This window comes from Psammomys obesus, unplaced genomic scaffold (assembly GCF_907164565.1).
Source record: "Psammomys obesus unplaced genomic scaffold, mPsaObe1.curated_primary_1811, whole genome shotgun sequence".
In the NCBI taxonomy this organism is placed as follows: Eukaryota; Metazoa; Chordata; class Mammalia; order Rodentia; family Muridae; genus Psammomys; species Psammomys obesus.
The window spans coordinates 1977044-1991783 of NW_026587215.1; the positions used below are offsets into that span (position 1 = coordinate 1977044).

At 55.6% G+C, this 14740-nt stretch overlaps 1 protein-coding gene across 2 annotated transcripts; it reads right to left on the reverse strand.

Annotated features, from left to right (window-relative positions):
- Positions 1-4646: 4646 nt before the first annotated feature.
- Positions 4647-14481, reverse strand: Cbx6 (chromobox 6). 2 transcript variants are annotated; one of them, XM_055602934.1, is made up of 5 exons: positions 14290-14481; positions 13992-14035; positions 13753-13818; positions 13555-13621; positions 4647-9773 (listed from the first exon to the last, which is right to left on the reverse strand). In XM_055602934.1, exons 1-5 carry the CDS (start codon positions 14356-14358, stop codon positions 8829-8831), a joined length of 1191 nt encoding a protein of 396 aa, XP_055458909.1. In that variant the 5' UTR covers positions 14359-14481; the 3' UTR covers positions 4647-8828. The 2 variants fall into 2 exon arrangements, with proteins under 2 accessions (XP_055458909.1, XP_055458908.1); XM_055602933.1 differs by having other exon boundaries at positions 4647-9827; positions 14290-14479.
- Between the last annotated feature and the right edge of the window lie 259 nt (positions 14482-14740).

Below are 14740 nucleotides of genomic sequence, written 5' to 3' on the forward strand. Positions count from 1 at the left end.
GTTCTTTTCCAGACACTTTCATTCACTGGAAAGATGGTGGCTGGGCATGAGGCTCAGTTGGCAGAGCACTTGCCTACCATGCGTGAGTCCCTCGGTTCCATCCCCAGCCAGCACATAAACCAGGTGTGGTATACAGGAGTTCAAAGTCATCTTTGGCTTACACAGCAAGTTTGAGGCCAGCCCGTCTCAAAACGGAAAAGATTGCTCTTCTGCCATTGGCTATTTTAGGAACCTTTGAAATAGTCATGTGACCAGGATTGGTGAAGTGGCTCAGAAAGCAAAGGTGCTTGTCATGCAAGCCTGAGGGCCTAAGTTTGTTCCCCAGGACCCATGGAACTAAATAAACAAATGTATGTATGTATGTATGTGTGCATGTAAGCAAATCATTTGACTCTACAAGTGAGCATTTATGTCTGGGCTCTCTGCCCTGTTGGCCTATCATTTCATCACAGTGTCCTGGATACTGATATTAACTTTTAATCCAATAATATGACCTGTGATGCCAGTTCTTAACATTTTACGGAGATGTTTGATGTAGACATGCTAAGTTTTAAAATCTTCAACCGATATTTTAAAATGTCCTGGGAGACAGGCCTGGCAGTGTAGACTCTAGTTCTCAAATTCAAGTAAGGAGGTAGGAGGATCATATCCAAAGCCCGCCGGCATTACAGAGTGAGTCCAAGGCTGGTCCGAGCAACTTAGTGAGACCCCGTGTCCAAACTGGGCCAGGGATGTAGCTCAGTGGTAGAACACTTCCCTGCCTGATGCTCAGGAGCTTCTGAGCCCCCTGCCCTGTACGGCAAATAGAAAAGTGTTGGGTCCCAAATCCTTTATCCACTGTTGTGTGAGTCTGTCTTTGTGCCTTTGCTGCGTATTGTCATTTGAGCTTGTGATCTCAGTTTCTTCTGACAGAATCCCATGTGGCCTGTGCGCTGGGCACGGTATTACCAAGTCTATCATCTGCGACTTCCACAGGCTCTATGACGTCACCCACCCCAGGTTTCTTTCTGATATTAATCTCTCAATTTGAGAGTTTGGGCTTGTGTGAGAAACACACATTCACACTTTAACTTTGTGCCAGGGAAGGTTTAGAGTTGCAATTTCCCAAGAGAGGAGTCTTTCTGTGTGTTTCTGGCAGAATTAGGAGCGAGCTGAGTTCCCTGGCACTGCCTCTGCGAAGTGGCTTGGGCCTAGTTCTCAGGCCTCCTTGCTCCGAACCTCTGCTGGCCCAGTCCCTGAGGCCATCCCCACAGAGGCATGATTCAAGCTCTCGAAGACCTGCAGAGGCCAACATCTTGCCTCTGTTCTGTCCCCACAAATGCTACCCCACCACCCCACAGGGTGCCCCCAGGACAGCATCTGCCTGCTCCTCAGTCTCCAGGGTTTTTTTTTTTTTTTTTTTTTTTTTGAGACAGGGCTTCTCTGGCTGTCCTGGACTCGCTTTGAACACCAGGCTGGCCTTGAACTCACAGAAATCCTCTGCCTCCCCGAGTGCTGGGATCACAGGCGTGCGCCACCGCACCTGGCCCACCAGGAATTTTTTTTTTTTTTTTTAACTATCTCAAAAACTTGAGTCCCTAAAAAGATGCCTGTGGCTTTCTACCCAGTGTCTCTAATATTTTGTATTATTACAGAAGGTTCTAGTCATTATGCTCCAGAACAGACTCCACTCTCTGGACAGATCTGGGGGCACCCCCCCCCCCAAATACCTTGCCTCCTCAGCTGTCTGACATAGCTCTCATCACTCAGCTGCTCAAAGGGATGGAAGGGATGAGCCTGGAAACAGGACAAGGCATGGAAGGGGCTGACTCTGCCCTGGAGTTTCCCAGGAGCCTCTAGAATTACACACCTAAGTCAAGTCCCTGGTGGTCTTGGCAAAAGGACTGATGACCACTTATCTCAGACGGAGGAGCATCAGGGACAGACTTATAGGCTCTCTCCAGTGGTCCTTGGGTCAGCAGGTACTGGTTTCTGACCCATTCACAAATATCCCCCTGGGCTCTCGGTCTAATTCAGTCTCAAGGTGCTCCAGATACCTCCTTATAGAGGCCATAAGCTGACCCTGGGTGTGTTTCTCTATCTCTGACCACCTGAGATTCCTTCCTTCTTTCCTCCCTCCCTCTCTGTGAACCAGGCTGACACACACCTGTAATCCCAGTACTCAGGAGGCAGAGGTAGGTGGATCTCTGAGTTCAAGGCCAGTCTGGTCTACAGTGTTCCAATGCCAGGTGCGGTGGTGCATGCCTGTAATCCCAGCACTTGGGAGGTAAAAGCAGGAGGATCAGGAGTTCAAGGCTAGCCTCAGCTACCTACTGAGTCTGAGACCAGCCTGGGCTGCATGACACTGTTTCAAGACACAAAATGTCCACTGCCGAGAGCTTCCCGGAAGTGGAACGGTGAGGTGGTGGGCCAGGTGTGCATGACAAAGCAAATCCACGAAGGGCCAGCACTGCCTTCAGGGCTGGACTCCTCAGCCTCACTTCCTGCCAGTGCTTCTGCAAGGTCCTGTTCTCCCGTTCACCCTGGGCCCTGCAGCCCTGTCTCTAATGGCCAGTCATGGGCAGAGACACCCTCCTGTCGGTCTTGCCAGGGCCGCTGGAGGTGCCAATATGGAGACACAGCCAATCCAGGTCTGTTTCTCGGTTGTTGGAGAGCATCGCCATCCTGTTAGTTACGGATAGTTTGGTGAGGTGGGCCTGTAGGGCACCAAGAGGGTGCTCAGAGTTGCCAGCAGACCGGAGAGGACAACCAGCAGCCGAAGGAGGGGCCAGAAGAGAGCACAGGTGAGTGCCAGGAGCAGCCAGGACAGAGCCTGGAGGTCAGGTGGAAAGCCTAGTCACTTGGACAACAGAAGCAGTCTGGAAGGACGTGCCTTGGAGTGGGATGATAAGTGGGGGGAGGGGACACCTTGCGGGCTGAGGGCACCAAGCTCCTTAGCAGTTTAAAGAGGAGTTTCCAGACCCCCTGTTGGGATGCAGGCAAGAACCCGTGGCCCATGGATAAGGGGACAGGCTAGGAAACATAGGGGCTGCAGAGTGGTGAGGCATGGGAGAGACTGGGAGGTATGATACTGGGGTGCGACGGGATAGGGGAGCGACACTGTGCTCACATCTGACCAGCAGATGTTCGTGCTATGTGCTGGATGAAGCCCATGGTGGACTGTGCTCCACCAAACACAGCGCTGAGGGCTGCTCTCTGCCTTCACCCAAGAGGGAAAGACCCTACTCCCTGACCACACGGTGCCGAACTGTGGGGACCAGCAGCAAAGGCAGCCATATGCTCGAGGCTCTATGGGCCTCCAGGCTCTATAGTGACAGCCTCATGGGCCCCTTCCTCTCTGCGGGTGCTGGCCCCTACCCCCAACTCTGGCCATGTGCCTACTAGTCAAGACACATTTCCAAGAGCAGCAGGCCTCAGTGTTCCTGGCTGAGTGCCCGGCAGGCCTACAGTTCATTCTAGGAGTGGTTCGGAAAGGCTTTGCAAAGATTGAGCATTGGCCCAGTGTAATAGAAGTTTTGGTTTCTTTAAAGACTCAGTGACGTTATGTAAATATGTTTTTGTTTTAATTCTAAGTGTGGGCTTTAGTTTGGGCTTTAGTTTGTCCACAGCTGATAATGGATAATTGTGGGGCGTGGTCTTTGGCAGCTGGGTAACAGCCTGCCTCCTGCAGCATGAGAAGGGGTGTGGTCTAGGACTCTGAGGAAGATAAATAGGAGAGTCTGGACAGAGAAAGTGTGGTGTGTGGCAGTTTGGAGAGACCAGAGACAGGATGGTGTGGCAGCTTGGACAGACGGAGAGAAATGTTTCAAAGCAGTGGCTTGGGGGAAACCGTTTTGCTGCGTTTGCTGTTGATGGAGATTGGTGTGGCCTTCAAAGAACCCATCAGCACTAAGCAGCCGGAAGTAAAGGGGTCTGCACCCCTCTCCCTGCTAACCTTCTCTCTCCTGCTTTGGTTTGAGGGGTTGGAAGGGAGAGGTTTAAGGAACCCCCCCCAAATAGTTTAAAAATGAGCACAACAGCCCAGCGCCGACACTATCCTGATTCTACCACCATGAATTAAGCTTTGTAAAAAGCGGTGCATGTGTGTATGCCTGTGGGTGGATGTGTGCGTGTGGGTGCAGGTGCCCTTGGAGGCCAGAGGCGTCTGATACCCCTGGAGCTGGACTTACGGACTACCCACAAGCTGGGTGCTATGAACTGAACTCAGGTCCTCTGCACAAACGTTATGTGCTCTTAAGCTCTAGGCCATCTCTCCGGCCTCTCAGTGTGTGTGTGTGTGTGTGTGCACGCGTGCGCGCGCGCACATGCCTGTGCATGAAGTATGCGTAAGGGTAAGCATGTCATGTCATGAGTGTTAAGATCGGAGGACAACGTTTCGGGGTTCGGTACTCTTCGCCCCCTTTCATGTAGGTTCTGAGGCTTGAACTTGGGTTGCTGAGTTTCACAGCAAGCGCCTTCATCTGCTGCTCCACCTCCCTGCTCTGGGGCTGATGTTGCCCCAGCATGGTGAGTGGCTCACACCTATAATTTCAGAGTATGAAGCCAGAGTGGGCTAGAGACCACTTCAAAACCAGAAAAAGAGACGCTGCCACAGGAAGCAGAAGAAACGAGGCAGACACACCCCATCCAGGGTGCTGGCACAGAGCTTCGGAATGTGACAATTTATTTGGGGGTGAAAGAGGCCTCACCCCCTTTCCTGGCATCGATACAATATTGAAGAGCAGCAGAACAAAACGTACGAGACAGAGTGATCAGCACGAGCCCGCCCTCCCCTGGCCCAGAATCTACCGAACCCACATCCAAAATAAGCTGTCTTCCCTACCGGAAGTCCCCCCTGAGGGGCAGGGCAGACTGGGGGCCCTGCCCCTTCGTCCATCGGCCACCTTGACCACCTTGTTCTCGCCATTAATCACCGGAGGCAAAGTTTAGCCAGCTGGGAGCTGGATGGTTGAACCACAGACAAAGGCAAAGATACTTCATCTTTAAAATGCGAAAGAAAAGAGACAGTGCCCGTCCCCAAATATAGAGCTATGTACGTATATTTTATATATATATATATATAGAATCCATTCGTGCAGTTCATCAAACGAGCTTCTTAAAAATTAAAAAATTATAAGATACATATTTCTTTAGGCCTTTGTGTTTTTAAGTTAAAACCAACAAAAAGATGCCTGCTTCGTCCCTTGGCCCAGTTGTGCCCAGTATCTAATTCCTTCCTCCTGGCCCCTCACACCCTCTGGCTCCATCCCTAGCTGAAGTTCCACAGTTAAGGACAAAGGGAACTGGAGGCTGGGAAGGGGGTCCTGAGCCCCCACCTGACCAGGTGTCCATTCTTGCCTCTCAGGGACTGTCAGAAGGGGTCCGGGAACCCCACTTTCTGGGCTTTCTAAACCAAGAAGAGAAGCAGGCAGAACAAAACTAAACCCCTTAAATTTTCTATATCTTTTAAAAAGTGATTCCTTGAACCGCAGGAGCCCCAGAGAGGCCACCTTGGTCTAGTGCATGGGAGCCCAAGGGTAGAACTGACTAGGCTGGGCTCTCCAACCAAGGAAGTGCAAAACAAAACAAAACAAAACAAAACAAAACAACAAAGCCATTCAACTGAACAGGAAGTAAGGGAAAGGGGTGTGCCCTCTCAGGTCCCCAGGGGCCAGGAAGGCTGACCCAAGCCCAGATCCTTGACTGACAGTTTTTGCTAGGGCCTGCCCTCCAGCCTCTGCCACAGCCAGCCCGAGTTCCCACATTCCCTTCAAAGGCCAGGGCAGCCTGGGCTCTGAGGCCTCCATCACTGCAGTGAAATAGCTTAGCCTCCTTGAGATGAGACCATGCCCTCCATTCCACCCTCCCCCAAGAAGCGAGGGGGAAAGAGGCTCACTTTGCTCCTTTACGGGCTAGGCAGCTGGAGGCCCCAGAGTGCTTTGTGCTGAGACCTTGCCACTCCGTACAGCTTTTTCAGAGGGACTGACTGAGATCAGGGCAAGAACCAAAAACAGGGAGGAGTCTCAACCTTTCATCTCAAAAAAGAAGACCCAGGGCTCACCCACTCCTACTTCCTGATGTGTGGGTGGGAAGGGCGCATTTACGGGACGTGACCATCAGAAGGGGTCATTTCACATACAAAAATAAAGCAAACCAGACTGCCCCTTCTGCTTGGTAATTAGGCAAATGAAAAGCAGCAAGGGTGGAGGGGGGGCCTGCAGTAGGCCGATGGTGCGGGCCTGTGTAGGGGTCTGTCTGTGCAGCCTCTGGGCCTCGCCTCTTGCTCCAGACCATGCAGGAGAGGGAAGGGTTCCGCTCACTGGCAATCCCATGCCTTCCCTGCGTCCACGCATCTCGAGGCCTTGTGCATGAGTACAGAGGCATGCACGGATGGCGTTGCTCCGCCAGCCACTTCCTGAAGCCTGCACCCCTGTCTCAACCAGGGAGACTCAAAGGCGCCCGGTCTTTGGGGTGACTGTGAAGCTACTGGGAACCGTGTGACCCAGCAAGCTGGTGTGGAGTAAAAGCACATGCATGAGAAGCCTTCCTGGGGAGAAAGCACCAGCGGGGAGCCCGGTCCCCTCGGAGTCCGACGACCGCCACCTGCCTGTCCCCTGAGCTTCCTGCTAGTTCCCTTGGGACTGGTTGAGTGGAAGGATGCTCCTACGTCACCAAAGATGACTTGTCCTGCCCGCTGCCAAGGAAGGAGGGGAAGTCCTTCCAGAAGTGTGGAAGACCCCCACCCTCTGACCACACACACGTGGGGATCTGTGCAGTGCCTTCTTCTCCAGGGCACCCCCGGCTAGCTCAGGCCTCCGCCTCACCCGAACATCGCCAACTCACCTGTGCAATCGCTGCGCTACTACGTTCTCTTTAAATATCTTTCTCCCCCAACCCCATCTTACACTTTTAGGAATCCCACAGTTGTTTTTTTTCCCCATTTTTTCTTTTCTTTCTTTTTTTTTTTATACTTTTAAAATTTTTTCTTTTTTTTTCTTTTTATTTTTTGCAAAACTAACTCTTTCACTTTCCTGTCATAAAATCACCTCTGAAAACACAACTTCTTTACAAAAAAAAGGTCACAAATGACACAGACTCTCAGGAAAACACATTTCTATGGTCTCTGCAAACACCTGTAACTGGCACCCAGGTGGTGGCTCACCTGGGGAGGGGGAGGGGGAAATCGCCTCTGGGGACAGGGGCGAAATACCAGCCCTTATTTGGGGGAAAAGCCAATTGGCACTTGGACGGTATTGGAGCTTACACAGGACAAGGTGGGACCGAAGAGTAGGCCCCTCAAACCCTGTGAGAACCCCTGTTTTATACCCTGGGGCAAGGAGGGTTGGGGCTGTGCTGTAGACCCTAGCAGGGGGCATGAGAAGAGTGTCTTCCCCTAAGACCAGATACTCGTTCTCAGACCACATGGTTCTGCCTTCTTCCATGCTTCTGAGCAAGGTACCAAGGGCTGTGTATACCAGAAGCCAGCTCAGGCTACACACAGGAACATGCCACTCAACACGCGAGTGGAACCCAGGCAGCGGCCAAAGGTAGGCCTAAGTGCTCCAGGGGACAGGCACCTCCCTCTGCGGAACCCAGACACCTCTGTGGTCTCTCCCCTGCCTACTCTCCTGGCACCTGGCCTGAATCTGGGGCTTTGGTCTCTGCCATTGGCATGGATGCCTCGGTTCCCTAGCAGCAGAGGGCAACAGAAGATGCCCAAGGCACCCAAAGTCTTCCAACAGGCTAGACTGTTAGGAAGCCTCAGCAGTAAAAAATCAAACCAGAGGGCTGGCAGAGACCGAGGACCCTAGCCCTGCCAAGTCTCCAGGCAGCAGCCGGACTCTCCCTCCATCACAGTCCCACCATGCCATGCCTGCAGTGAAAGCCTGACTTTCAAGATGACCATCCCAAGAAGGGCCTGGGGGCTCCATGTCTCCCAGAAACCCGGGATTGGAAGGAGAGGCCTGTGGCTTCTACGACAAACCACACAGGCTGGGCTGGGCCAGGCCTGGCTAAGGCAAGGGAGGCCACGCCTTCAGCGACCCTGTTCTGAGGAACCGTCAAGGGTGTTGCAGGGGAGACTGAGGCCCTGCACCCAGCACACACATGGATCCACACGAGAATAAGCCAAGGGGCAAACACACATGCACAGCCAGAAGTGTCCACAGCAGGTTCTTGCAGCACCTTTGGTAGAAAACGGAAGGGGCTTCCGGATGCCCAGAGGTTGCAGCAGGGTGCCGTGTCTGCCAGCCTCTCCACCTTCAAAGAGGGTTTTGGGTAGAGACAGGGCGTGTGGGGCACAATACGTGGTGTAGGCCCAGTCCGGATGTAGGTAGGTGAGCAAGGAAGGGGACCCCTGGCCCAGCTGCTGCCACCCGCAATGGTGTCAAGGAAAGGGCCCGCTTCGGCCTCGTCCTTCACTCAGCACCAGGTGGTAGCAAGAGACTTGCCCGTTCTAGGTGGCATCTCCCGGGGGCCCTGCAGCTGCCAAGATAGCACCAAGACCAGATGCTGCACACAGAGCAAGAAGCAAGCTAGGAGAGGCAGGGTGGGTGTGGATAGAAGAGGTGAACCCCAGCTTCTGGGGTTCCCCAGAAGCCACCTAGTGGGCTCCACCTGCACAGTCGGGGCAGTGCCAGGAACACCAGAGCGCACATGTTTCTTCCTCCCTGTGCCCTCCCAGGGCTCTGACCAAGTCCAAGACTAGCAGTCCCATCCCTGGGTCGACACGGAGCCATTTGAGGCAAGCAAAGCACAGGCAGACGGGTCTGAGGGCAGGGACGGGGTGGGAGCAGAAGAATGACTCCAGGAAGGAGGCCCCCCAAAGCCCCCCTCCTTGGGGAAGCCCCTCACTTGCTCGGCCCGATGCCACCGCCACCCCCTGTAGCACCTGCCACGCCAGCAGCCACCTTCTCGAAATCCTCAGGGCTGCAGAATTCCTTGATGGTCACGGTCAGGAGGTTGCTGGTGACATCTGTGACAACTACATTGGAACAGGGCGACATCTCGGGGCGCCAGTCCCCAGCCTCAGGCTCGGCGGGGCAGGCACCTGTGGGCTCCAGAGCTGTGTGAAGTGCCTGAGCCGCAGCAGCAGTGACCTCAGGAGGCACCCGCTGGCCGGTGGCAGCTGCCTCAGGAGGGATGGACAGATCCAGCACCTCTGGCTCCCGCCAGTTGGGAGCAGACCTGCTCATGGTCTCGGGGAGTAGCTTGGGGGGTGCATCGTCTGGGTCGGAGGACTGCAGTGTGGGTGAGGGGCAGCCGGAAGAGCTGGAGCTGTGTGCATCATAGGGAGCAGCTGCTGGGGGGTCCAGGAGCAGCCCAGGCCCCGAGGAGGCCACGTCGGCTTTGCCCACGGTAGAGGGCGCCAGAGGGGCGGGCGGGGGCTTGTAGAGCGCGAAGGTGCCGAATTTCATGTGGCGGATCTGGGTGCGGAGCATACTCTCGCTGAACTTCTTGCTCTTCCCGATGACCCGGTTCCGCGAGGGGACTTTGGGGCGGGCAAGCGCCCCGGTGCCCTGCGCAGTGCTGCCACCTCCCGGGCCCTTGTCAATCACTTTCAGGTTCAGGATGATGCGGTTCCGTTTGGGCTCCCTGGGCTTCACCTTGCGGTTGATAATGCGCACGGTCTCAGAAAAGGGCGAGATGGGTGGGCGCAGGCCAGGGCTGCCCCCCTGTGGGTCTGGACGTGGCAGGGGGCGGCGGGACATGCGGTGGCAGCGGCGGATGTCTTTCTTGAGGCGGTGCACCGCAGCGCTGGAGTGCAGCTTGGGCGAGGAGGCGCTGGCACTTGGCTTGACAGAGAAATGGACATCACTGATTCGGAGGGCCTCCGCCTGGGCCCGGGCCTGCGAGCAAAGGGGCGTGGGTGACCTCAAGACTTCCCGAGGCCCGTGGACACCCCTGCTCCAGCTAGCCCTGAGCTCCGTCAGCGCATGTTCAGGAGAGGACCCAAAACATGACTCGTGACCCTTCAGACAGAATGGAAAGGTCTAGGGAGCGTTGCTCAGATGGGAGAGTGCTTGCCTAGCATGCCCTGGGGCCCTAGGTTCCGTCCCAGCACCAAATAAACATGACATGGTTATCTTTCGCTACATAGTATGTTTAAGGCTAGTCTGGGTTACATGACACTCTTCTAAAAAAAAAAAAAAAAGGAAGCCGGTCCAGAAAGGTGGTGGTGTAACTTGTCTACAGGGGCCAGGTTAAGGCTCGGTATTTTACTACCACTGTGTGGGGGAGGGGGATCCACAGGCCACTTGCTGACTCAGCAACAATGTCAGGGACCCTAGCCAAGCCTGGGACTCTCCCAAGGGCTAATTCTTGGTGACAGAGAGTAGATCATTCCTGTTCCTACCTTTTAGCCCCACTGACCCTGACCAGAAATGACCATCACGTCTAAAAAGCCCTTGCCGTGGTCCCTCTCTGCCCTCATCTTAGCCATGAATGCACTCACACCAGAACCCAGTGTGAGAATCCAGCCTGGGCCCTTTGTGGGCACAAGATCGTGGAGGAGAGGCAAGTGTGATCTCTGAAAAGGCCCAGGGTTCAACAGTAGCTCGGCTGCTACGTCAAGAGAACCCCACCCCAGAAAGGTCCTTAGAGCCCAAGCTCCACTCCAGCCCACCGGTGGCCAGAAGACTTAGAACAGAGAGGAGCTGGGGACTCCTCCATGGCTAGCCTTTCCGTCACTGAGAATGAAGGACAGCTGCTCAGCTCTACTCTGAACGGTATCCCCTGCAAGAGGACAGCAGAGGGCGGATAGGAAGAACCGCAGTTTCTGAGGCCAGGCTGGGACGTGGGCTGGGGACAGAGCCATGCAGGCCACGCCTGGTGCTGAGAGGATTCGGTGCGTGTGTGAGGGGGGGTGGACAGCTGTGGCTCAGGACAAGGGTCCTGGTTTACCTGACACTCCAGCTCCAGTGAGGCAAAGCACTGGGTTAGGTTGTGATGACGTCATCTAGTTGGGAGACTTTAGGGGGAGGGAGGAGTGAGCTCACTCCCATGGTTAATCTGTCTGGGACCGCCACACACCAAGGCCGGGGCCTCCCTGTCGTCACTCACTGCCACTAGGTGGCAGCACAGAGGTGGGTACAGGGAGCCCCAAGGGCTCCTTTCCCCAGTCAGCTGAGTTCCAAAAGGGGTCCCTCATACCCCCTTCCAGAAACATCCCTGAGGGAGGATGTGCCATTCACTGACTCTAAGTCTTGCCTCAACTCGCTGACCTCTCTTTCTTCGATGTGTTATGTATGACACAGATGCCCTCACAGGCCAGCAAGGTCGTCACAGCTCTCGGAGCTGGAGTTACAGGTATTTGGGGCAGCCGTACACACTCTCAGCTGCTGAGCCATCTACCCAAAGCTCACTTGCCTTTCCTGTGCTATTCTGAGCCCTGCCCCAGTGCTCTCCTGTGCTCAACCTGCTGACTACGCATCTGGAACACATCTGGAGGCAGCCCAGTGCAGGCTTCTGAGAAACCAGCTTCTCCTAAAGCAAGCTTTCAAACTGTCTATGAGAAACGTCTCTTATTTTATAACACCTAAACAGTATTGTGTGAGACACGACTCTCGGGCTGGAGAGATGCCTCAGAGGTTAGGAGCAGTGGCCGCTCTTCCAGAGGACCCAGGTTCAGTTCCCAGCACCCACAGGGCATCTCATAACTGCCTGTAACTCCAATTCTGGGGATCCTCTTCTGGCCTCCAGGGGCACCAGGCACGAACATGGTTCACATACACACACGAAAATACTCACTTTTTTTTTTTTTTTTTTAATTAATTTAAATTTCCCGGGTTGGAAATTTTTTTTTTTTTTTTTTTTTTTGACAGTAGGACCTGGGTCCTGCTTAGTGAATTCCAAGCCGCCGTGGCCAACACATTCACTGCACTGACGTGGCAGGTGGTCCCAGCGTGTGGGAAGTAGTGCAGACAGCATCTAAACACTTCTGCTAGCTCGTGTAATGGCGGACAAGTTACTAACCTGTTTCCCTTCCCCGGATGTGAATCTCAAAAAGGCTCTCGGGACGCCCAGCCTCGCTCCTTACAGAACGTGCTGAGTGCATTCTGCTGAACTGCTCCCTAACCGTAAAGCGACGGGTCCAGCCCACGCCACCTCTGCATCCCTTCATGAGCATCCTTCGATGTCCTGCCCCTTCCTAAATTCTGGATTAAGGCGCTATCTACCTACCGAGCCCTGCCCTAGCATCTCTCAGCCCTGTTTCTGGCAGATGCGTTCAACTTCACTCTTTAAGCTATTCCCATCTGTGAAAGGAGGACAGCAGTACTCTCAACCCCGCTGGGATGTTGAGAATATTACTGGAGATGATTGGGGCAGAGGGCTCAGCACTGCTGGGCCCAAAAGCAACTCAGAACCTACAACTTTTAAGAAAAGGGCATTTTGAGAACAGAGGCGCGAGATTACAGCCTTGACGGCTAGAGGGCGCTCCAGGGGCGCTGAGAGACTGTCAACACAGCCCACTAGCCTCCCAGCTGCTCCGCCCACCCCTCCTACCCGCAAGCGTCAGGGTTAAGGTTGCTGCCTAATCCCGAAGATGCACCGAGACTAGGGGCGGGGAGTAGGGTACAAAACCATAAAAATGCCAGAAACCGACAGTTTTTCCCCCCACTCTGCGTTGGGTCTGAGGCTAACCCTTCCCTCCCAGTGCTTGGGCTGGGGGAGGGCCGAGTCAGCGAGACTGAGCCGCCCCCCGCCCCCCGCTGAGCTTGGAGATCTGCGGATTATGAGGTTCTGCATCTTACAAGGAGCCCCTTCCTGTCTTTCTGGTGCCAAATCTGGTGGGAGGAAGACCCGGGGCATCTTTTAGTCCTTTAGGGAAACTATGGTGGCTTGGAGGCCACCTGCAGCCTTGCCTGAGGCGGACAACCCGGGTCGTCTTGCTTCCCTCTTCCCGGGCTCTGTCCTTCCTCATAAGAAGACAAAACAAAACAAACAGCAAACCAAAAAGAGGCACCCTAACTCTCCAAGATGGCTTCCCCCGAAGTTCTTCGCTCCCGTTGCCCAACAGGCTGTGTTTTACCATGCCCCCCTTCATCTTCATCGGAAGCTCCCGAGGTATCGAGATTGGACAGGCTCGGGACCCGAGAGCCAGCAGTCCAGTGTGGCTGATCAAACTCAGGTTGAAGTAACCTAAGGTCAGATTCAAGTCGTCCCCCCCCTCCCCCAAGTGCTATGGGGAAGGCACAGGATACACCCCAAGGGAGGTGGGCAGACGGGGCCCGGTGTCTTGCCGGGTGAGTCTATACTGGGTCACTAGCTCCAAGTCTAAACCCTAACACAGGCCAGCGTGTTCCGGGCTGGAGGAGCTCACCAGATTTTCCTCACCCCAAGTTCCTGGTTTCATCTCTTGATTACCCACCCCCCTCCCAGGCCCCACCGGCTGGGCTGGCTGCGGCCTGCTGCCAGGGACTTGTCAGGGACACACAGCCACCCCCTGCCCAGCTGGGGCCCCTCTGGAAAAGCCTGCCCGCCTAGGCAGCGGCGGAACAGTCCCTCCCCTGCAGGCCCTGTGCTGCGCCCTGGCTGGGGGCCCAAGAGGGGGCTGCTGGGGCCGGGCCAGGTTACCTTTAGGAGGAAAGTTTTGGGTTTGGGTCCTCTCTTCTTGGGCCCATACAGCTCACGTTCCCTTTCTCTGCAGCCAAGAGACACCAAAGATTAAAACAGAAAAGAAAAAAGAGTCCCTTCCCGGGCCCCCGTCCCCGGCCCGGCCCGCCTTTCCCGCTTCCCTGCGCGGCGCCCCACCGGCCAGCTTCTCCAACTCACTTCTGCTCGAAGGCGGCGATGAGCCGCGAATCCAGAATGTTCTCCTCCGGCTCCCAAGTGCTGTACCTGCCGAGTCACGCGTGCAAGAAAGGCCAGATGAGAACCCCCCCAGGGGCCGAGGCACACCGCGAGGGCACGAGCAAGCACCCCCTGCCCAAGGCCCAGGTGCCTTCCTGTCGCCTCCCCGGTCCCCGGGCCACCGACACCCCCCCCCCTACACACACACACAGGGCACTCACTTGATCGCCCACCCCTTCCATTTCACCAGGTACTCGATGCGTCCCTGAAAAACAGAAAGAGAGAAAGAAAAAAAATTATATATATATATACATATATATATGTATATATATATATATATATACATATATATATGTAGGGAATGGGGGTGGGGAGGGAGGATGCAGGGACGCGAGCAGGCGGCGGCGCGGGGGCGGCCGAGCGAGCCGGGCTAGCGGGACCGCTGCGCCCCGAGGGCCCGCGGGCTCCGTCTCGGCCGCGGGGGGGGAGGACGCAGGGCCGTCCGGGCCGAGGGCTCACCTTTCGGATCCGGCGTTTGATGATGGATTCGGCCGCGAAGACCCGCTCGCCCACTGCAGACAGCTCCATCTTGCTCAGCGGCACCCACAGCCCATAATACTCCCTGCTCCCGCGGCCGGTGCTGCACCGCTCGCGCACGCGCCCCAGCGCTCAGGCCCCCGGCGGGCGGGCGCTCGGCGGGGCGCGCGCTCGCGTTCCAGCTGCGGGCCGTCACGTGACGCTCGGGGCCCGAGCGCCGTTGCCAGGACCTCCCCCTCCCCCGGGGCGGTTGCTAGGGAAAATGAGAGCTCGCGGGGCGGGGGCGCGCGCTGGCTCTTAAAGGGGCCTGTCCTCTCCGCCGCAGTCCTGGAGGGAGAACGATGGATGCTTGGCTAGCGCCAAGCCGGGGCGAGGTGCAGTACGATCCTCCATCGTCCCCCCCTTTCATCCTGCAGGCCCAGGGTCTCTGTCA

Bases quoted from the DNA above. Each gene is read 5' to 3' on its own strand.
- Cbx6 (XM_055602933.1), bottom strand. From the start codon at position 14,358: ATGGAGCTGTCTGCAGTGGGCGAGCGGGTCTTCGCGGCCGAATCCATC. The intron at 13,819-13,991 runs GTGAGTGCCCTG...GTGACTCGGCAG, and splicing joins TGGAAGGGGTGGGCGATCAA to GTACAGCACTTGGGAGCCGG. The intron at 13,622-13,752 runs GTGAGTTGGAGA...TCTTGGCTGCAG, and splicing joins ATCGCCGCCTTCGAGCAGAA to AGAAAGGGAACGTGAGCTGT.